General features: G+C 43.4%; 1 protein-coding gene across 5 annotated transcripts in view; it reads right to left on the reverse strand.

Moving 5' to 3' along the window:
• ST3GAL3 (ST3 beta-galactoside alpha-2,3-sialyltransferase 3) overlaps positions 1 to 23,971 on the reverse strand; it is a 183,659-nt gene that overhangs the window by 29,988 nt on the left and 129,700 nt on the right. For all 5 annotated transcript variants that reach the window (XM_075759621.1, XM_075759619.1, XM_075759618.1 and 2 more), the window contains 2 exons: positions 22,923 to 23,018; positions 18,292 to 18,478 (listed from right to left, as the gene is read on the reverse strand). In XM_075759621.1, coding sequence (XP_075615736.1) covers positions 18,292 to 18,478; positions 22,923 to 23,018 — 283 coding nt within the window. The remainder of the gene's footprint in view (positions 1 to 18,291; positions 18,479 to 22,922; positions 23,019 to 23,971) is intronic.

Consider the following 23,971-nt stretch of genomic DNA (forward strand, 5'->3'; position numbering starts at 1 on the left):
CGCCTTACAAAAGGCATTTAAGACAGCAAACTTGAGGAGGAGGCACGTTATTATCCAAACCAACTGCCTGAGATAGCTAAATGCCATCGCTATCCTATTTTGACCCCACATTCCCCCTCAAAGCTGCCCAAACATAATACACTTGTGCTGACGAGGGCAAGGATCCTGTGCATTTAAGTTTGCATTTCAACAATGACAAAGTGCTCCCAGGACCCTAAATGGAAAAAAATCACAATTAACCTTAATGTTCTTTCATCATAGTTGAATTAGAAAGAATGTCTTGTGTCAAAGTGGTGTAACACTTTCCATTACATTACAACATTTTCAGCCTCTGAGTGATCCCACTATTAAAAAAAAATAGAAAAAACAAATGTTAATAAAATCCAACATCCATTCGACCAGGGGATTTGAGGGATTTGGTATATCAACTGAGTTTTGCCTCCCTGTGAAAATTCATTAAAAATTGGATAAATATGAAACCTTTGGAATTTCCTAAAGGTACATGTAAAGCAGAGGTCTTCCAATTCCAGGGAAGAAGGGAAGAAAATTAAGTAATAACACCCCCCCCCCCCCGATCCCACTTGCATTAAGCATGCTCCAGGTCTCACAGAAATGAAGATGATAAACAAAAATCTTGAACAGCTACTCATTCAGTGAAACCATCTTATCATGGGTTTAAGCAGGCACACCCTGGAAAAATAGTGTGTGACCCTGAAACTAAAATAAATTTGTAAGTTGAATTATGATTTCATGTGCAACTCTAAATATGGCATCATCTAAATTTTGCAAATAATTCAAATCAAAGGTCTGCAAGCTATTTAAAGTGGACAAAAGCCGCCTTTTGTTTAGACTCACACTCCATAAGAGATTCTATGTAAGTTCTGGGATTTAAGTAGCTTTTACACAGCTTTTACATCACACATGAAATATTAAGGGGGGGGGGAGGAAATATTACGAACACTTGAGACTTTTATTCTTTGTGGTTTCTTGAGCTGTTCAAAAAGATAATGACACATATCACAGTTGCCCATTTTCCCAGTGCTGTGCAGACTGGTAGGGCCATACCTGGGCTCCTCAGCGAGTTCAATGCCAGTGGATCCCATTTACAGGTGAGAACGTAACCTGTCTGCTTTGGTCCCTTCAGTACTTCTGTCATTCATCCAGACAATTTCCCTGATCACTTCCCTCACCTATCAACACAGCCCCAAAACTGACCTGGTTTGTCCCTTCTGTCTCACTTCCATTTTCTCTGTGTTCTCCCCTGTAACGTTTCTGTGCAGTTCCCCTTAGATTATCGAGTGTAATCTTTCCTTTTGATATGTTTTCCCTCTGTAGTTCCTAAAACAATTCTAGGGAGAAAGGTGGAGTCTCAGCAGGCAGCTCACATGTTTACACCTATAAAGTAGGCAAAGCCCTGCGTAGGGCTAAAGAACCAAAATCTGTTTTCCTGGCTTATAATTACTGAAAATCTCAGCCTTGTGGTTTGGCTCTACAAACCCTGTAGTTTTGAGCTACATCTCAAGCCTTGTGGTTTTGTTCTGCAGCTTGTCCCTGGCAAGCTACAAAACACAGCACCACCACAACCGCAGACCCCGGGAGGCTGCTCCCCTGACGCAACCCTCCGGGGAGCTGCGGCGGCGGGAGTGCAGCCCCTTCCAAGGCTCCGTGCTACTGCTGATGCTCGGCCGCGGGCCGTCGCTACGCCTAGCCTGGATGTTCGGTCTGATTGTACACAGATGTTCGGCGAGGTTTCCAATGCAATTACTTCCCGTCGGGGAAGCCTGTCCCTTTTTAGGCTGGGAGGAGACAGGCAGCCACCTGAGGAGCAGCAGGTGCTGGGAGGGAAGGCACGCTTTTCCTGCCAGATTCAGGAGCTCAGACTCGCAGTTTGAGGTTCGGGGCATCCTCTGTTCTCTGCTACTTTGACTAAGCCTGCAATGCTTAAGGATGGGCCTCTGAGGATGTAACACCTCCCTTCCTGATTATCAGAATGATAATGAGTCAGAAAATGAGTATGAAAACTGCCTAGGCAATGTTCCTACAGTGCATCCTCACCTCCTGGCAAGGAGGTGGAAACCATTCCAGGTCCAGGCTGGAAACTGTGTTTCCCCGTGTTAAGTTACCACTTAAGTCTCAGTCACAGATCAGCCTTCATGGTGCCAAGGGCTGCCAAAAAGAGCTTATAATAAAAGCATAAAGAAAGAAGCAACACAGAGAGACAGGCAGACAGGAAAACATGACTGAAGAGCAAGTTTCTAAGGGCCACAGCATTTTTAAGCAATCTTGGAGTGTTTTCAAAATTGTATAATTGTAAAGGACATCACTAAAGGCTTTAGAGGAGACTATTTAAAAAGTAGAAAGAATTTAGATGGGCCAGGGCTTTCAAGCCAGTCTCTTGTACAGCTCTCATCCAGGGAGAGATGCAGAAATATCCCCTCTAGAGACATCACTCCAGGAATAAACAGGTATGGACACGACAGACCAGAGATGGCAGGTTGTGAGGAAGGGATAAAAAATGGCAAGGCTCGCCTAATAGCTACAGAGACAAGACAATCCAGCTATAATCCCTCATTCTGTCCGTTTGCAGAATATGGAAGGGTAATAGGGACAGCTGGTTGTAAAACTATTTTTGTCTCCATTCAGTTTTCCATCTCCTGTTCTCAGATTTACCAAGGCGAATCACAACATATACTAAAATAAAATGTGGAAACTCAGAGCCTTAGCCAAGAAGCACACCTCAATGGAAGATCCAAACAGCTAGAAGCAGGACGAGTCTCCCAGAATAACATCATCTCTAATATACTAAGCAAAATGAGGGGCAATGCTACTGCATCCTGATGACACGGATGCTGCCTCTTCTCTACCTCTCTGATATTACTGGATTTAGGAGTACAAGCAGCATTGCTCTGGAAGACTTTTAAGTCTAAGGAGATCGTGAAAGTCGGCTATGCGCAACACAAAGTTGAATAAAATCTGGGTATGCAATACTCCGCTGCAAAGCAATATGAAAGATGAAAAGACTGGAGACAGAACCTGTGGTAATTGGAGATTATTGCTCTTTCAAACTCGGATAACACCAGAAATGGAGAGGAAAAAGGGCATGAGGGAAAGAAAAATCCAGACGATGATGTCACAAGACCTCACCGTGCCTGGGAGCACTGGGATCTCTGCCCCCACCTAGGCTGGAATGTGGTTTATTCTATACCTGTCATCCACAAGCACTCGCTGTCACACAAACACACGGTACAGCAGGACTGCTGCAATCCATCTACAGAGGCTTTTGAAAGGTCTTTGCTCAGGTGTAACTGGATTAGATGTGAAAGGTGTGTTTCCACTAGAAAATAACTATCTTATCAGCCAATGCTGCATTCCTCAGCAGTCAAGTAGACACAGAGGCCTAGAAAATGCTCTTCTACAAGTGGTAACATAAATGAAGTTGCATCATTTGCACCAATTATCAAAGCAACAAGGAATTTTTAGCAATAACAGAGGTGCTCAGAGCCTGCAGTCTGGGTTGATGGTCAACTACCAGACTCACTAGCCCACACTTGAAATATATTTACCCTACTCTCTCAAAGTGATAGAGAACCCCTCACCACCCTCTGTACACGGCTCCAATGGCCACCACTTGCTCTGCATTTCCCTATCTTCAGTTTCTAGAGTCTAGCAATGCTCTAGAGTCTGGAACATTTTGTTTCACTCTTACCTGCCCCACTGAAAAGCTCTTACTCTGCCTGAAGCAGGAACACTGCAGACTCTGCTCAAGCCCTTCCCTCATCTTCTCTTTGTCCCACTGCCCAAAGAGATGCAGCTCTTGGACTATCCAACAATATGATACTTCTATGCTTTTACCATTTCTGTTTCTTCTCTCCGAATGGCCTCCCACTGACCCAGGCTAAAATCCAATGGTTGTAATTTCCCAGGCCATTCCCCACCTCCCAATAGCCTTGCAGCACCCAAGAGAACTCCTGACAAGCTGTAAATCCCCCCCCAAATTTAGCTTTTGCTAATGTTTCTCAGTATGAAACCCAAATACATTTTCTACCTAGTGTTTTCAGTGGCAAAGAGCAGCAAAGCATGATGGAGACAAAAGCACCTCACTACATGGTACTACTAGAGCCTTTTTTTTTTTTTAAGGCAAAAATCTAACTATTCTTCTTTGTTGGTATAGTTGAGCCACTGCACTGGCTAGCAATTAGTTTCAGGACTAGGTAGCATGAGGCCAAGACCAGCTCTAAAGAGTCAGGAGAGCAAATTTATTTTTATGTTATGCTGTAAATGAAAAGGAATTCCTTTGTTTTTAACGTATTTCTACAGTTTTACCCATGAAACAGAGCAAAATATGGTTCACAGTTGTAAGATAACAAAATGGTGTTGAAAAAAGAGATTGTCTTGTGAAGAAAATGGAACTTGGAACATGTCAGATGAGCTGCAGAGAAAAACTAAAGATTATTCTGATGAATACTGTGTTTCACAAGTCAAGGCATAAATGATAGCTCACATACGGTGGGTCAGAAGACATGTTTGTACTATGCACAACCAGGGTGATGGATAGATAGACTGTACTACAGGCTCTTTTGTTCAAAATGTAAGCTGGATTTTGAGCCAAAATTTGAAGAAATATTCCTGTTTTGAAGTATCTTAGAAAAGATGGAAGTTTTTAGTAAAAGGAATGGATTTAGAAAAAATTATGTTTGTGTTGCCTTTTCTGTCTGGATAACAACAACAACAACAACAACAATTCTTCATTGAAAAAACATCTAACCATCCCTGGAGGTATTTAAAAGACAAGCAGACATGGCGCTTAGGGACATGGTTTAGTGGTGGACTTGGCAGTGTTAGGTTTATGGTTGGACTTGATCTTAAGGGTCTTTTCCAACCTAAATGATTCTATGATCGAAAGTAGTACAGTTTCAGAAAAATCCCAAAGAAGAACAGGCCCTATAGTACCACCAGTATTTACAGGGTATTTTATTCCCATAAAGGACCAGCCCCTTTATTTCGCTATTATTTTTATGATATAATTTGTGAAATGCCATATACATATAACATCTATTAAAAGAATACCATGGCTGAAAGGCCAAATCCACGTGTTAGGAAGCGCTGAAGTAGGACAGCCCTGCAACCTCAGCTCAGGATTTCTGTTGTGAACAGTGACAGTCCAATTTTCCCCACAAGATTCTTCTGATATCACCATATACTTAAGTGTTTTACAAACAATACTTTCACATTTTGAGCATTTCTGCGATATTTGACATGTATTACACCATTTTACGGAGGAGAAAACAAAGACAAATGCCCACAGTTTCCATTGCCTTCTGATGCTCTACTTCAGACACCTTAAGCAGAATTTTCAGAACATTCGTTAAGCTGATGGTACAACTCCACTGACTTTGCTGCTGCCGAACACCCAGCTCTCCTGCATATCCACCCCACGAGACTTAAACCGTCTTAAGGACGTTCTGATCGAACTTGCCCAGCATCACATTAGTCAGTTAAAGGCTAAACCACCTCCTCAAGAGGAATCCTCAGTGTCTGCAATCAGGAGACCATTCTTTCTCCTCTCCCCTCTCCTATCCACAACACATTCTACAGCTTCTGCAACTACTCATGCCAAGGCTGAATGTCTTGCATTAGAGAAATTAGGCTAAATCCCAGTCTTCCCTCTTCTACTAGATAGACAGCTGTGTTCTAAAAGAGCCAGAATGTAATTATGTAATTAAGGATAACATCTGCACAGGAGAACTGAATTAATGTTGAAAATGCAATGTTATTCTTTTGCTTTTCCTAACTTCTGGCAGCTTGATTTTTATAACCATAAAGCTATTTAAAAAGTCTTAAAGGGTACCTTAATATGTTTAAAAAAAAAAAAAAATTAACTCAAGCAAAACTCCACCAAATAGAGCAGTTAAACCCAGGGCACAACTACAAGCTCCAGTAAGCTATCGTATTCTAGATCCACCCTTAGAGGAGAAATAATGCACCCTCTTAAAGAGCTCCTGAAGTATTTACACCTAACAAAACTGCAAGTGTTTGAGGAGTTCTCTGCTGGTTGTAAACCCTTCCCTATTCTGCTGTCCCCAGTACCCATCACCCTTCAACCTCTAATGCTCCTGTTTTGCTCTCCTGCCATGCACCAGACCAGGCTAATGCTCCTTCACATTGCCCAGGTGGCGGGCAGGAGGAGAGGGGGTTCCTGAGAGTCCAGTTCCTCCTCCCAGTTCATGCCCCAACCTCTTTGTGGAGGAGCAATTGAAGGGAAAAAATCCTATTTCATTCCCACATCCCCGGAGATGCTGCATCCCAACTAACCGTACAGGGAGGGTACCCGTAGGTACCCTGGTAGGACAGACTGTGCCCGGCGCACGCAGTGCTGCCAGCGTCTAACAGCCCCCATGGACCATGAGAGCGAGCCGTGGGATTCCACAGGAACAGCAGGAGCCACAGCAGGCTGCCATGGTAACACAGCCTCACTGATTCCCAGCCGCTGCCCTCAAGGATTGGAGTATCTCAGCAAAACAGAGTGGGAGACTTTTTTTTTTTTTTAAAAAAAGGGATAAAACTATGCGTTTTCAGTAGTCTCATCCTAAGAGACAGCTAAGTTATTTTAGCTGAACTTTCCAGCTGGGCCAAACACGTGGCATGGAAAACATCAGCTCAAAGGTGACAGTGTAATAAAATAAGTGCGTTTTCCCAGTTGCTTGTAACAGAAAATATGACGTGATCCCAACTACAAGCACACAGCTACCTGCTCCACTCCCACCAGTGTGCCTGAATGAAAAAAAAAAAAGCCAAAAAAAAAAAAAGCTGTCTTTGCAGGCTTTGGTGACAAAGCATGAGGGCATCCCAGGGCATCTGAGGACACCCATCAGCAAAGTCTTTTTTAGGGAGCTGAACTGGTTCATGAGTTTGAATACAAACAATGTCTCATTAAACAACACATATTTAGACTAAACTCTTGGCACATGACAACAAAAAAAGCTAAAGGATCACCACAGGAAGAATTATGGCCTAGAAACCCTCATCGCTTTCCGAAGTTATCTCAAAGTGAGTCTCTAGGGAAATTTTTACATTGTTTTTACAGCAAGAGTACACAGAAAATCTGTCTTCTCCTATTTTGGCATCTTTGCTGAGACAAGAAGCCAAATAATTTGTATGTTCACTGAGTGTTCGTATAGAATATATACAAATTATTCAGCATCCTTTAGGAGAAAGCAGAAAGGTCAAAACGACAAGAGGCTGGGAAGATGCCAGGGACTTCCTGCCCTACTTTATTTTCTAGACTTGCATTAATAATAGGTGTTTTACAACAGAAGAGTTTTTAAGTAACATTATTTAATATTCTTAAAAAGATGAGAATTTAAATAAACTGTAATCCAAACAGAACATTTACATTTAAGAGTTTTTTCCAAATAGTCAAAGCGCTGATTGTCTGGTCCAGGCTCAGTATTTTCTGTACTCATCAGTTGTGGGCAAAGTTCATTTCATGGCAAATGGCCAGAACACGACTGATGGACCAGCTGAGATACACTTCTGAGTAGACCTAGCAAAAGCTTTGTGCACCCAACAGCTTGGCCATTTACCTTCAATTTTATGTCTCTGATTAAAAAAATAAGATACTAACAGTTTTACAAACCTGGCCTTAACTGAGAAGAAACACCCTTAGGTGTATCCCATAAATTTGCAACTGTAAGAATACAAATACTACCAAAAAAAAAAAAATTGAGGTCTTCCCAGAATCTCTCTCTGGCTTACTACCTTCACAGGGCTTGGTTTATTTTCATTTCTGTTGTCAGGACAAGTGTTCGCTTTAAATAACTGCGAGTGTTAAGGTAGGAGGGAAGCTGGATCTAGAGGGGGAGGAGGTCAGGGATTTGCACCGTGCGCACACAGGAGCATCCTGCTCTTCTGCAGAAAGAAGCTGCTGTTCTTCTTGGGAAGAACCAGAAGCACCACACACAGCTGCAGCACAAAGGGACAGACAAATTTAGGAAGATAAAAGCACACGGGGAGTTTAGTTACCTCAGTGTTTATTATAGCAAACTGGAGGTATAGGTCAACCCCCTGTCCTGGAGCCCTTGGTGCTTCGAGGCAGAGAAAATGTTACAAATTGCTCAGACAGCACTAACTATGCAAGAAATCCATGGAGTCCGCCAAGGAACACATGTGTTTCAGGCATAAATCGTCCAATCTATTCCTTTCTGAATTAACATCTGTCATCATGACACCATTCAAAATGACTGAAGACTGGATCATATTAACAACCACACATCTTGGATAAATATTTACTGTTCAGACCTTTTTTTTTCCTTTTTCTTCAGTTTAAAGAAAAAATGCAGATAGCAAAATTCCTGGAGCTGCGAAAGGGAACTCTCTTTTCAGCCACTGATAGAAAGCATGTGATTTTATTTACAAAATCAAATCAGTGTTTTTCCCCTCCTCTGTGAGTCTTCATACTGCACATGGGTGAACTCAAGAGCATCCTGTGGTGTTGCAATGCTTTCCGAAGTGATCTTCTGGGGAGTTTTGTTATGCCAAAGGTTGCTTACCTCTGGGATCAACGAAACCTTCTCCCTTGGGCCCCAGCAAGAAAAAAATTTGCTGTGAAGCAAATAACTTACTGTCATGAAAAGCTGTCAAGGGTATTACTGACCTGCTATCCTGCTCCTCATAGTCAACAAACGGGTCATAAAGAGTGAGGACAGGGGTGCCCAGAGTCACAGAACAGGATGGCGAGAAGGCAACACAAGAATGTAGCCCCATCCTGGGTACTCCCAGGAAAGAGAACTTTCCCAGATACTGGATTAAGTCTGTCTTTCAGAAAAAGGTGTCAGCAGTCAGTGCTCACCTCTGCAAGTATGTCATTCGAGTATCATAAGTGCAGATTTCTAGGAAATTGCATCTGTCCAGGCCAGTTTTATGTAGCTTCAGCTCCTAGCCACCACATTCTGATATTTCTTATCAGCACTGCTCGAATGGCCAAGAGAGATCCTGCCGACATCCTCCTGGACGCCCTGCACAGCAGGGAGCAGTGCTCCCACCACCAGCAACTTCTTCCAGTCCTTCACTCGTACATTGCTTGAGCAGAACTTTACCAAGATATCCAGTCTTGATTTTAAGACTTCAAGAGTAAATTCATCAAGCCTGTAGGGCAGACGTAGCAAAAATAATTATACTGATATAAAAGTGCTGCCTTTTTTGGTCGTTTGCATAGCTTTAGATATACTTCTTCCTACTAAATTAAAAAGTCTTCTGAGAAAAAATGTTCCCTCTAGGTAGATAGAGACTACATGTAAATCTCCCCAAAGTCTCATGCATAAGCTAAATAAATTGAACTCAAATCTCTTAGACTAAGGGAGGCTTTGCAGACTTCACATGATTCCTGTAGTTCTTTACCAAAGTGTTAACACAGAACATCTTTATTCCACTCACACGCGCATGAATAGCTGATACCCTCGGGGTGATGTCTCAGTCCTCTGACATTTTCCATGTGCTGGATTCACAAAACCTTGCTCCGGTACAGAGGAACATCTGCTGCACACGTGGGCAATGCAATATCCTCAGCAGGCACGGGCTGCACTGGTGGTAAAGCCATGTACGTCTGGATGGAAGAGACACCCACATGTCTGCGTGTGAGGCCAGGTGGAGATGATGCCATGTGAGCTCAGCACCTATCTGCTCATTTGGTCTGCCAGGTGGACAACCATGTATGTTTGGACCAGCGAACATGCATGTCTTGGCCAGCGTGCAACCACCAGGCAGTAGTCAGGGATCAAAGGGAGGACAGAGCATACGGAGTATTTATGAGGTGGGGGAAATGTGAGAGTATTGTGGTGCAAGAGGGAGGCATGAGGGAGCAGGACATAAATCCACAGGCAATCGGACAATTTCGTTAGCTCTGCTGTTCATGGAATTGTGTTTTTCATTAAGATCAGCATCAGATTTGGAATGAATTTCTTTACATTGCCTCAGATATTCCAAGCCTATCTTTGATCAATGCAGCTAACCAGTATAACCTGAGTTTACATGCACTATGACCTTGAAATGCACCTACCACGATTTGCATAATATTGATGTCTGAATACTGCCAGAGCCTGCCAAAGAGGGTGAGCAAATGTACACCCTCCCGATGGCTTTTCTAGACAGCTGCACTAGCTCTTCAGTTGGATGTCGCTCATGTTGGCTTTTCAAAAGAAGAGACGTGGAAAAACTGCAACTCTTTAAATTATCCATCTTTTTTGACTTTGGTTGAGTCATGGATGAAGAAGGAAGGAGTAATCAAATGTCTAGGAAAGGACAGCAACTGCCAGTTGGATGGCAGCAGATGTCAGAAGAGATTAGAGGATGACAATTTTAGGAAGAAATTGTCTCAGGATAAAGCAGGATAGTGAGGCAATCCCAGAAAGGATTTCCTACTAGGGCAGTGATTCAGTCTCTTCAGGGGGTAAATTCTGCTTGGGTCTTTTCATTTAAGAATGATGTGAAGGAAAAGGAACTAAAGAAGAATAAAAATCTGACTGGAGCTCTCCGATTTTCATGTCACAGCTAGGATTACTGAGCCAGAAACGGTGATGCTGCTGTCTTGGCAAATGTGGGATAAAGGTTCTTCAAGGACTACTGAAGCCTAGCATGGGTAAATGCTTCTCATCTTTTAATAGGAAGTATAGCACAGGGAAGACTGGAGTTAGGTAATAGCAAGCAAAACAAGGGACAAAAAAGGGACAAAAGCCATGCATGGTGTGGGAATGACTGGAATGGCAGGCATACCAACTTAATTTTTAAGTAGAAACTGTCTAAAACTGGGGTAATCAATAATGTAATTCCTACGAATACAGACACTTCTCAAACTTTTGATACTTGGAATTTTTTTCATCCAGAAAATAGTGTACTTAGGGATATTTTTTACTTTCTTCATCTACCCCAGAAGCTTAGGTGAACGTGCCTACTTGTGGATATGATAACTACCCAATCCAGGTCGACAAGTTTTATTGTCCAGCATGCATCTATCTGAAAATATTAAATGCTACGTAGACACACTGCAACTGCATCAGAGCAGCCCCTGTCACCAGCTGACGCTTGACAGTGTACTTACAGACACACTACGTACGCCTGGGTGGGAACAGCTCTCAGCTATGTAGTGACCTGCCTAATCTTATTATGCTGTTGCATACAGGTATGTATGAAGGGCAAGCTCCAGCCTGCACTTTCCATACCAACAACCTTCTTTTGGGAATCTGTCCAGGAAGTCTCCCCCAAGGCCCATCTTGCAAACTGGGTCATTTGTCTACCGAGGTTCCTGTATGGTCCTCACCACAGTGCTACCTGAAAGCTTGTTAAAAGCTATACAATACAGAACTAAGGTGTTCTCCCTCTTCTGGTCAGCAGGGACAAGATTTTATATAGCATACCTATATATTTTCCAGCCTGGCTCACCTTCTCTCATAGGGCACCAGTGTTCATACTTCTCCTTATGTCTTCTGGAAATGGCTCTGGTCTCCTAGACCAGTCACAAAGAAGAATTTATTTTTTAATATGCAAGTCTTCCTTGGCTCCCTTGGGCCATTCCCATTGATGCACTGCAATGGGGAAGCAGGTCCCGACCGTGGGAGCACAACCCCTCAGGCAGTGCAGACTAGCCTTCTGCACAGCCAGAGAGAGATCAAAACCCTACAAAAAAATTCAATGTTGTCCCAAGAATCATCCCAGAAAGACAAACTAACTCCCAGCTACTCTCTGTCAAAGGAATACTGAATATTCTCCACGGACTACATCATTCAGACTCTCCCGCCTCTTCTTCTCAGTCAGAGACTTGGTAGGAGCCAGAAGAGTCTGCCTCACATTTTTGCTTCATTACAGGCATTTTCTCTGCTTCAACATTTAGTAACGGTTCAGTTGCCTTGACTGAAGCACTGAACCATCCTCATGATGTGATAAGGTATTCTCTGCTATCAGTTGCTCCTAAAAATCCCCCCCCCCGACTCTGTGAGTGGAAGTGGCCTTTTGCACTGCGTGCTAGGACCACAGGACACTCACCACTGAAAAGGCTTTCTGCCTCTTCCCCAGTGCAAGCCTCATCATGTCCTTTATGCACGCTGGCTGCCTTACTCGCCAACCATGTCCTCCTATATTATACTTCTGAAGGGATTAGTTGTAAATTGCTATTTAGGTGAAAACTCAAATTTGTGAAAGAAATAGGACAACCCTTAAGCTGACTTCCCAATTCAGACGTTTCTTCTCATTTATGATGAGGCAGCAAGTCCAGCTTCTGCCCCCTTCCACCTGAGTCCAAGGAGAGCAGGAGGACACAAGGCAATGCCTCCCCAGGCACAGCTCTAAGCAAGTGGACTAGAGCTGTCTCAGCACAGGATCAGGCATCCCAAATCTGTAATCAAGTCTGGAATTCATAATGCATTAAGAAAACTAGTGGTGGATTTACAGGTGCACCAAACCCAGATGAAAAGTCTTTCTCACAGTCCTTTAAAAACTGAAAAGACCAACTGTATGCAAAATATTTTAAAGCAACAAGCTTCTGGGAGGAGGAAAGGGAAAGAAAATATTTGCAACTCAGAAGCAGACTCTGGAGTGAAAGTGCCGGTGGCAGTGGCCACTCCATTTGTCACCAAAGGCAAGTGACAGCATTGGAAAAAACACGTTCTCCCTCCTTAGCCCAGGCTCAGAGAAACCACCTGCTCAAGTGCTGAGCTCAAGTTCCAAACAAGCTGGAAATACACGCATGTGGATGAAGTTTTACTTGGGGTTGGACAGCAAGAACGGATTCACAGCCTCACTATTTCCCTCAAGCCGACAGGAGGAGCGTGGTGGCTTCTCAGGTTTTTTTCAGGGATGCAAAACAGCCTACAGGCAAGGCTAGTTCAGAATGCAAGGAATCCACAGTGTACTACAAGGCTGTGACGTTCACAGTCTGCCCTAGCAAACACGTAGCATGACAAGGCCATTAACTAATGGAAGAAGAGAAGTTCTAAACAAAAGCTCAGCAGGCAGTGAGGGCTCTGGCAGCAGTCCGTCCTTGGCTCTCGCACAGTAACACAGGCTGATCAAGGCAGGAAGGTATTGTAACGTACATTTTAGCAGGACTAGAAGAAACCCGTTGACTTAAAGCAGAAATGTAGGTCCCAAAAAAAAGTTTATAAAAAAAATAAAAATCATCTCCGCTGCTGCCACATCCACAAGATCTCCACAAGCAGCACCACATGCTGTGACAAAGGAGGAGGGGTTATGTCGTGCCTGCTGCTGGAGTGTCAACATCTGCTGGAGGACGGCTGCTTTTCAGATGGCATCACTGCTGTGTGCAAGTTGTCAGAGGCATGCCCCTGCAAGGGACAGACAACTGAACTTGGCCTTGCTCACAGGCAGGTGCTCACTCGCTCCTATGACTTTCACTATTAAAGAGAGCTTCAAGGTGCCGCAGGCACTTGCTGCACAAGTGACTCCTCCTGGCAAAGGCTGCAGAGATTCCTGCTGGAAGCATCCGCAGGCTCATTACTGCATGAGAAGGAAGCTTGTGAGCTGCCAATTTCTAGTGAAACCTTTGCCCTCACTTGGCTGCTTTACCACCGTGTGCCAGATGTTCAGGGAAGTGAGCCCCAGCAAGCAAGACAGCTCCTGATTCACTAATGATGGGCAAAAAACCCACCCTGGAATCAGCCTCAGCGCCAGGCTGTGATGGCTGGTTTGCATAATTGGCACTTGTAAACTCCTCCGTTTGTTTCAGGAAGCATCTACCCTCAATGCAACAGAGAAACCTTCACCTTTTGACCATTATTTGAATAGAGAAGAGCAGTATATGGCCAAGCCTCTCTCCCCCTACAACTCCTCTGGTACTCTGGGTATTCAGGAAGAGTTTCTGTCACTGAGAGACCTGGGGTGATGCAAGACAGTACAGCAGTGGGAAGCAGGCAGGGTGGATCACAATACCTACGGGTAATGTCTCTTAGCAAAAAGAACAGTCCAGGAGAGAGTGTAACTGTTCTGAGTGACTGTCTATGAGTAATGCACCTCTGGGGATGCACTAGCAGCAGCCGTTTCATCAGAGGAGGGGTGCCTGGAAGCATCAGCAGGCTCTCGCAGCAATGACTGCAAGTCAGCACTGCCAGACCAGTCACCACAGACGCACGAACGACTCACATCTGTGACCCTTCTGCAATAACCCTGGGTTCCTGCGACAGTGGGCTGTGGGACTCCAACCCACTTCCTTTCCACTTGTTCATTGACATATTAGGTCAGCATGGTGCAATCCTCCCCTCTGCTGAGCATGTCACCTTTCTGCATCCCACACCCCTTTTACCTCCTTTTACTTGCAACGAGTGCAATTATTTTCTCCTTCAGTTTATTCTAATGCTTATTAAATGACTGAAATCAGATTACCGGGTTGCCCAGGTTCATCCACCTTTCCCTTTCTTATAGGCAGGTCTATACTCACCAGTGATACGGCACTGCCCTAACTTGCTACCAGACTCACAGTTTTGAGTGCCAGCTCACCCAGAGCTCTGTGATGGAGACTACCTTTGTTTTGCTGATAAGGCAGTATGAATATTTAGTCAAACCTGTCCTTTTCCTAGATTAATCTTTTCTCTCAAGTTTTTATTTGCGTCTAGAGATTTCATTTTTAGTGTGAAATAAAAGGAACTGAGCCTTTACTTTTTCTTTGGTCCACATTCCAGTGCTCCTCTTTCTGCATAGTGTCTCCAGGCACGGAGGAATCATGCAGATCTCAGGAAGGCTGTCGCACCAGACTGTATGTAATATATCCTCTGCCTCACCGTTCTGCTGCTGCTTCTGCATCACACTGATTCTTCTTCCTTATAATATCTCCTGAAAATCCTCCTCTCTACAAAGTACTTATCCCTTCCTCAGTATGCAAGTGCTGCCAAAAGACTAACATAACACAGAGCAAATCCCTCTCAGCTGCAGGGAGAATAAGCTTATCTGACCACTGACCCCAGCAATAAATAGCCATTTGCCTTTCACATACTTTCTCAGACAAACTCCCTTTGATTTCACTTAATCAAGAGAGCACTAAATAAGGATCCTAGTACCTGGCCCAGAATCTCTGGTGAAGCAGGTCCAAGCAGCCCCAGGTCTAGTGTCTGAAGGAATTCAGAAAGCCTCAGAGCCCATCTGTGAAACTACCATGGACACATGCAGTTGCCATCAACATTCAGGGGCAAAGGAAACATCAGAGTGCAGAGTTTGGCCCAATTTTTTTTTGAGGAATGTGTCTACTTCCACAGCAGTTGTGTTCTTTAGCAGGATGCTGCTACTTCCTTTATCTCCATCCTGAGGTCAGACTGCCGACTGCAACCGCTGGTTTGCAGCGGGGATACAGAGCTCCTATGTCAAGCAAGTGCCTCTAGATGAATCCAGGAAAAGAAGAAAGTCCCTTTTCTCTGGAAAATCAGCTGAGAGAGAAACAGAAACTCTGCACAGAGAGCACTGGGCAGCCATTTGTCATTTTGAATTTACCACACACTGATAAAAATACTAACACTCACTACCAGAACAAACAGATGCCTACGCCTTATCCCATAGCACTGTTAGTTCTCCATTGGGTCACTTCTAGCTAAGAGAGAGCACTTTTTGCATCAATCTCCACTAGAAAAAGCAGCTGTGCTAGCCACCTGCTTGCAGCTAACGCCAGTGACAGCAAGATCTCAGCCTCAAATAGAGAGAGATCAGACTAGAGAGGACAAGACAAATGTTTTCCAGTCACCTGGACTGCATCCTACAGTATTCAGTGAACTGGCTCAGCAGCCTCAAACCCAGCAATGATTCCCTTTGGGAACTTGTGTAGAACAGGTAGGGTGTCAAAGGACTGAAAAACAGACAAAAGTAGTGCCTAGCCTTAAGAAGGCAAAAAAGGGAAAAGAGTTGATTTATGATTTCAGTTCTCAGAATAGCAAGATTAATTATTTGTAGGGACCTGAAAAAAAATAACAAAGATGAGTAGCAACCCAGGTGGATTTGTCAAGAGTGAATCGTTATTGAAAAAAAAAAGTATTTCTTTATACAGGAAAAAAAGTATCATAGGGGAGAAGCAAGACATGAACTGGAATTCCATAAGGCTTCTGACATACCACTTTCACAAACATGCCAAAAAACGTTATTAACGATACTACTGTGATACAAGTTTGGAAGCGGCCAAAAAACTATCCAGGAGGAGTTCTCGTGGGCTCACTACAGAAATTGAAGGATGTTATTACTTTGGGGTCTGCCTAGGAACCAACTTTGTTTAGTGTTTTCATTATGAACCTGGATGATGGAGTAAGAAGTATGTTTATTAAATTGCAGAGGACATGAATCTGGAAAGAACGGCAGGTATGCTGGAAAGCTCTGCCAAAGGACTTGGCAAACTGGAGCAGTGCTCTGGAAGAAAGAATCGGTAGAGATAAGCGCACGGTGCTGCTCTATGGCAGAAAGAGCCAACGGCACAAACACAGGGTGCGGAGCCGGGGAGGCAACTGCTCTTCGGTTCTTCCCGGGACCTGGAAGTCTCAAGAAAATGGACACTCACCTTCAATCCCATGCCACTGAGGAAAAGATAGACAAAAGAGCGGATGTATAAAGAACGAGAACTGCGAGGCTAGTGAAGTAGCTATTTGCTCCTCTCTATTTGCTGCACTCTGTACATTTTTGGGCACTGCTCTTTATGAAAAAGATGAATCAACCGCAGGCATTCAAAAGAACAACAGGAATTAAGAGATCTGGAAAACATCACCTACAAGAACTAAAAAAATTGAGTGTTTATTGCACAGAAATGAACGATAAGGAGCCAACCACAAGAGCCTTCAAGTAACATGCAATAAAAACCCCTCAAGTTCTCTCTGCTCTCTGCCAGGCTGGGCACTGAAGCACTCAGGTAAGATTCCTGCAGTCGCTCTCCCCAGTCTTCTAGCAAGTTTTAACAAACTATTTGCTACATCTTTCCAGGAGCAGGGGATACCCCATTAGAATCTAGTGATAACTGCATGACTGTAAGCATCAGGTGGAAATTCAATTTGTTTTGAAGCAAATCAATCCATCCTTTAAACTTCAAGCTAAACACTAGGAGTCCGTACAACTGCGTTCAGGTTGCAGGGCACTGACACTGCCAAGGCTTTCCCTTGCCCAGAATGAAGAACAAGAGCATGACATAAATGAAAGAAAATGACTTTTGACTCAATTATTCATGTCAAGAAAGCCCGCTTGTGCTTGCCCAGAGGCTGACAGGTAACTTCATCCGTCTGATACCAGGAAAATAATTGCAAGTTGGTGCCAGTGTGAGACAAGAGCAAAGTATGAGCCCTTAAGGCCATCTATGTAACAACCGTACACAATTATATTCCCAGGCTGTTTCATTCTGCATATGGTGAGCTGCCAACCTCCTCTCTCTGTCTCTAAACACACGACATAACATTCCATCCTCTGAACATTAATGCGTTTGTCTGGTTATTTGTTGAAAAATCATTAAAGAGCATTTGAAAACAGATATATAAGATTTGTAAAACAAGATCTGCACCCAAATGGAGGACATTTATTCTATATTTCATGACATCCACTGAATGAGAAGTCATTGATGACAGCCTGATTCCATTTAGGATGGGTGAATTACAGAGAACAACCCTGACTAGTATCAGGTCCATGGTACTTCAGAAAGGCACTAATGCAACTGATTGCGACAAAATATTTACACGGGGAAAGCAATGGGTTCACCATCTCAGTGTTTTAAAATTAGATTTGATACTGTTCTTCTGGGTGATACTTTAGTCAAACACAAATCACTAATCTCAGTATAGCAATGTCAGAGCAAAATATGACGACTTGTCGTATTCAGGTGGTCACACTAAGTCTGTGGATTGTAGCCTTTTCAACAAGCTGCGCTGCTGCTGTCTCCTCCTTCCCTCCTGTGCCATCACATCCTTACCCCCAAACTCCCATTTCTTCCCCTTGCACTTTTCCTTCCTCTGCTATTAAATCGTAAGAGCCCATAAAAATCCATGTGAAATCTGTTCCTTTTATATACTCTTTAAAATAAATGAAAAATAAATTCATTGTTCATAGTACACACCAACATAATCTTGAATAGAACGCCTCATCTGTGATGCAAGGTCAGGTTACAGAGAGAGGTCTTTGTAAAACATATTTAATTAAAGCTGAAGTCCGTGGAGGTAAATGCAGCAGGACACACAGAGAAACTCTCCTCAGACCAAAACATGGCAAATCTGACTGTGATATCATGTCTGCCTGCCGTTTGTAATTAGGTGACCTTCACAATGTCAGTGACAGCGTTCTTACCACTTTCTCCTTGTAAACAATGTATTTCAGCCACTTGAAATCTTGCCATTTGAATCCTGCCAGAACAAACAGGGAATCCTTCTCATACTGCTCCATCTTCTGGATTGCACCTTCAGGATATGTGATCCGGAGAGTTGTCTTGCCACCCACATCTTTTTCAAAGCCCTTCACTGGAGCCGAGTTCAGCCTGCAGGGCAACCAGAGAAGACACTGTCATGGATTCCCACTTACACTCGTGCGTGTTGATGAGAGAGCACTCACTGCCAGGCAAGAGCTCCCTGTACGCAGCTGTTACAGCAGCAAATGTTAACTCTTGCAGGTCTTCATCACATTTATGCAGCTTTAGACCAAGTGACAATAGTTTAATTAAAGCTATTTAAGTGATTTCATTGAATATAATGCAAACAATTTCTGCCTATCTACTCTTGTGATTTAAATTGGGTTGGAAGCTTTGGAAAAGGAAACTGAAAAATATTGTCCTTGCAAATTCAGATTTATAAACTAAGCATTAATATTTTAACACCCCATTACTCCTAGGATTATCTTACTTGGATTCTGCAAGGCTGGGCTGAAATAGAGGACTGAAACCGGTCTCATGCTCCTGCCCCAGTCCAGAGCTTATACTGCTCATCTTAACTGCAGTGAGATTGTTTAGGAAACTAAGCCAGCTAATAATTTTCAAAAAAACAAAGGAACAATCTCCACCTGGTTTAATTCCCCAAACTGGCCCATCCAGAGGGCGAGCTGCCCTGCAATGCCAATGCAAAGGAAGAGGCTGGGCTGCACAGCTGGGGTAAGGCTCAGCACCGCTGCGGTCTCACTGACTCAGAGGAGTTTCTGCTGTGGAAGTGCATCCCACTCTGAAAACACCCAAGCAGACACAGAGCTTTGCTCTTGGGCACACTGATTTCTAAGGGAATGTTATGTGTTTAGCCGTGCTTTTGTTAAAATCTGCCTCAGGGACAAAGTTTTTTTCTCTTAAAAAAAAAAAAAATCTGCTCTGGTGTCAACAGCAATGATGACTTTCATGACATTAAAGTTATTCGGAACTTCTATTAAAAACTAGAAACCCAAAGCTGAGGAATTGTCAAGTAACTTGGAACACAAATCTTGCTGACATCAAACAGCAGCCTCTGATGGAACAGCATTGCTTGCTTGAATTATTGCAGCCTTCTTGACTTGGGGTAGTTCAATATACTGGAAAGTGCTTATGGACAGCAAATTTTGCCGTGTAGGAATGTTAATGAGGCTCTGGATTTGTCTTTTTCAGCCCGGGTAAGCATTTTAGGTGGGGAAACCTTTTAGTAGAAGAAAATCCCTGTCTGCAATCTGAAATTCTATTCAGAATTAAGGAGAATAAATTCCTATGTATTTTTAGTAAAAATACTTACTTTATCATTAGGAATAAAATATTAAAGGGAAAACAACTTAAGAATCAGCACCACCACAACATATACAGGAGATGAAGCCTTTTTTTTTGTGGTTTATAAACCCTCACTTTGTACCCTGACTTTGAGGTATCTAGATCTGATTGCCTGTAAAAACAGTGCTCCCAGCCAGCCTGATCCCTTGCTTTTTCCTCTGAGGTTGATGGCGCATTCACACGTCACTCACTTTTGCTATGGACATTATTTAAACTTCAAGCATTGTGCCTCTTTGGGGTAGATAAGCCTACATAACGTAAAATCACATGGCCCTAAAGGTAACAGAGATAAATACAATGAAATACGACCATAAAGAAAGCTGGTTATACATATTTTCATCTGTCTTCTTGAAGTTGAGGGGAAGGTTAGCGTCTGCAGTCATTTCAGACGTCAACATGTAGCTCTTTGGCCGGGTTTTCCCCACCCCCAGCTGCTGGGTTTGCTGTTTTCCTGCTTATCTTGTTAAAGCTCCTAAAATTTGGGACCCCTACTTTGCATCTAGACAGGAAACAAAACAAACCATTTCCCCAAGTAAAATGAACTCGGGTCTCCAGCAAAGGGCCAGACTGTGAGTTGCTGATGGAGTCATAGCGATGGAGTCCTGTTAACCAGCCTGTACTGTCAGCCCCACGGGCACGGCCCCAGGGGCAGCACAGGCAACAGAGCCCGAAAAGTTCTGGCAGCCACAACCCGTGTTCATGAAGGTGCATACTACAGAGTTTGAACCCTTTCTCAGGCAGGACACGTTGGTGGTTATAAACACAGCTAAATTTTAGAAAACCTCAGTTAGGATGCTGATGATGGACAGGAAGTTTTCTCTGTAAGAGCTTTCAGAGTGTTTTTCTATCTCTGTATCCACTGATGACACAGGGAGCTTAAAGACACTGACTCTTAACCTAAGTACCATGAACACCCTCCCAAATATGACTAAAGCATCATCATCAGGTGAATCCCTATCTCATTCTAATCAGCAATTTCTGATACGCACTTGTTTTTCCCTTGTCTGCTATCTATTCTAAGGAGGCATTTCAGAGCACTGATGGATGACTTCTGCAAGAAGCTCCTGCCAGGTAAACAGTGTCACAGCTGGGAGTAACATCTGCACTGACATCTGATAATATCCGGTGAAAAAAAAAAAACCAAAACCAAAATCCCAACAGTAACTAACTCACTCCAAGCTGTTTTAGAACTGTCAAAGCTGATCTGACTCTCTTCACCACAAGATCAAAATTTCTTGCTGCAATTAGTGATCCTCACATGATAAGACACGGTGCGTCAAAAAACTCCACATACTGCTGGATCGCTCCTTTGTTCACAAATGCATCACATTTTTTCCCTTAAAATTCACCTCCTAGGTCCCAAATCTGATCCTTCACAGGAGTTTTGCAACACCTGAAAACGGATGCTATACACAAGGGACTTCCGCAGGAGTAAAGGAAGCAGTTGGATACATTTAAGAAGTCTGTTCTCACGTCCTCAGTCCCACATCCAAGCACCTGGCTTCATTTAACCTTTACAGTTGACTTTTCTCTCCTTTATCCGTCCCACAAACAGCACAGGTGCTTAGCTGCCCTCTTATCCTCTCAGCTTGCAAACTGACTTAGATTTACTGATGCGGAGAGAAAAGGTCGAACTTTTCATTTGGAAATTAAATAGTGGACTTTCTGATGTAAATCTTAGTGGGTGGCTCAGTCCAGATGGATTGAAACTGTTCTCTTGCTACTTTTTGAACAGTCTGAGCCCAAGAAGAAGCTATAACTGAATTTTAATTCAGCTCAAATAACTGCAAGTCACCAGACTATGACAAGCAGCAAGAGCTCTTCACTAGCAACTGATAGTGGGATGAACTAGAAGAAGGGCTGTAAAAGTTTCATCCTGTTCCGAACAGTCATCCCTGTGTCCAGAGCACTGTCAGGGAAGCAGGGAACCATTCACAGGAACAAAGGACTGAAAGGGATCTTCTTGGTCTTTTCTGTCCAGAGTTAGAGGGTATTTATTACTCTATGTATAGCCTATTCTTTCCTCATGTGCCCATCACTAGCGCAGGGGAGAGAAAGGAGACCATGCTAAGTGATACCTTCTCTATGCCTTAAATTCTTTCACTAATCCTTTTCTTTCTTCCACCTTAGCTAAGAATTTGCTATTTGCCACCATGTCTCATGGTTTACTAAAGTTCAGACGGATGATACCAGTTACATTCCCTTTAATATGAAATCAGTTATCTTACCAAGGAAAAAAATACCAGCTTAGATTACGTTAAACCAGTTTTTATAAACTTACACTGCGGTTTACCCCACTTTTCCTATTTACCATCATAATATTTTGTTAGTCAAGATTCAGAACCTGCTATAAAGCTCTACATTATTTTCAAGTCAGACTAATGGGTCTGTAGCTCCCTAGAGCACTTCCCCCCTCCCTCCTACACACGCACTCTCTCTCACTCTCCATTAGTACAGGTATTATGTTTGTTAATCTCCAGTCACCCAGAACACCTCCCTGACTTGACAGATTTATTACTAAGAGTTATGACCAGACCTGTGATTTCACATATCAGCACGTTTTTCAAGCATTCTGAGATGGCGATGATCCAGTTCCTCAGTGAAAGCAAAAGTCCTAACTTTGACTGTGGTCGTTTCCGTTCCTACGCCACTCTGCTTCTGCTCCCTTATTCAACATCATCATCCAAAGTGAAACAGAGATGTTTAATCATTACTGGGTCCTCACTCATGGAGGTTTACTGCTTCCTAAGACCCTATGCTGCTCTGTTCTTAGTTCTTCCCAGCCTAACCATGAAGTGTGGGTCCCGGGGAATGCTACACACGTATGACCAATACTATTTTCCTCAGCTACCTAGGGGATGTATCTGGGAGCAGGTCTAACAGTATGTTTTACTGCTTCACCACCTAAGGGCATCACAAGAGAGGCAGCTTTTAGAAAGGAGTTATGAAGAGAAGGTCCAAGTGGGATCATAGGAGAAAGCACGCTCCCAGAGCTGTAGAAAATGGAATGAGTGAGGAGTGCCTTTATCCTTTGATGTGATCACCATTTATAACAAACACATGCTTTGTTTTTCCCCCTCTATATTAGTTAATACTTCCATACTAATAGATGTTGTCACTAGTGTAGGTTTAACCTTTGCCTGCATAGCATGTGAACCAACAGAAAAAATGAATATATGACAAGAAAACCGTGATGGCAAAGACTCACCTGACAACAACATCATAGTCATCAATTTTTAACCCCAACGACTTATTTGCAAGTACTCCACCATTTCCCACAATAATACATCGCCGGCAGCTGAGACTGTGGAAGAAACAGAGGCAAGAGGTGATTTTTGTAACATAACTTCAAACACACCAACCTGCACGTATTTAGTTTGCAACTATCTGAGAACTACAGGAAACCTTTTGGGATATTAAGAATTAAGGGGAGGACAGAGATTCACTTGATCCCCAGCTCACCCCATCATGCCCAGGCATTACACGTGATAAACCGCTTTCAACACCTCACACCACGTGTGGCCTAATGAGATGAGCTGTCAGGACAAGCAGCTCCTCTCCCCCCACACCCCTGGTATGATGGGCTTGAATCAAACCCATCTGTTTACTTAAACCTTCTCATTATTCATTTAGCACTGAAATAACAATAAACCAAAGGCTAAGTGAGGAAGTCCTCTCTCCAAGCAATTTTCTGAGTGCAGGCAGATCTTGCCAGGTTATCTGGGGTGTGCTCACCTTGCTGAGTGCAAAATTGCTGCAGTTATCACGAGACTTCAAAAGACAGAAAAACATTAAATGGATAGAAAAAGGACTCCCCTCCCCATTCCTGTCCAGTAGGAAACATATATGGAGACACAATGGTGAGGAAGGGGAAGGAAAATAACCTTAATTAGCAAAGAAACAGGAAAGAGAAGGAAGAGCACAGTTTCTCGTGGAACTGCGAGTCACGAGTACTCTCTGCAGCAGATGTTAAAAAGCGATTCCGTTTTGAAGACGGAGAGAGGACTTCTTTCCAGCCATCTAATCCCAAACGCAGCTGGCTCTTCTGGCAACGTGCCTCCATCTCTGGTAGTTCACTGAAGGAATACGTGTCTGTAGAGCCTTTTTTCGGAAAGGGTCCAAGGCAATCAGTTGTTTGGAGCAAATCTCTGGGCTAGGCGGCCTTCCTAGTCCCAGGAACAGTCGACTGGTCTCTCGTAAGCTGTCCTCGCTGTGATCAGTCTAAAGAGCCAGCGTGAGAAAAGCTCTGCTTATGTG

The sequence above is a fragment of the Balearica regulorum genome, chromosome 8 (assembly GCF_011004875.1).
Source record: "Balearica regulorum gibbericeps isolate bBalReg1 chromosome 8, bBalReg1.pri, whole genome shotgun sequence".
Classification (NCBI taxonomy): Eukaryota; Metazoa; Chordata; class Aves; order Gruiformes; family Gruidae; genus Balearica; species Balearica regulorum.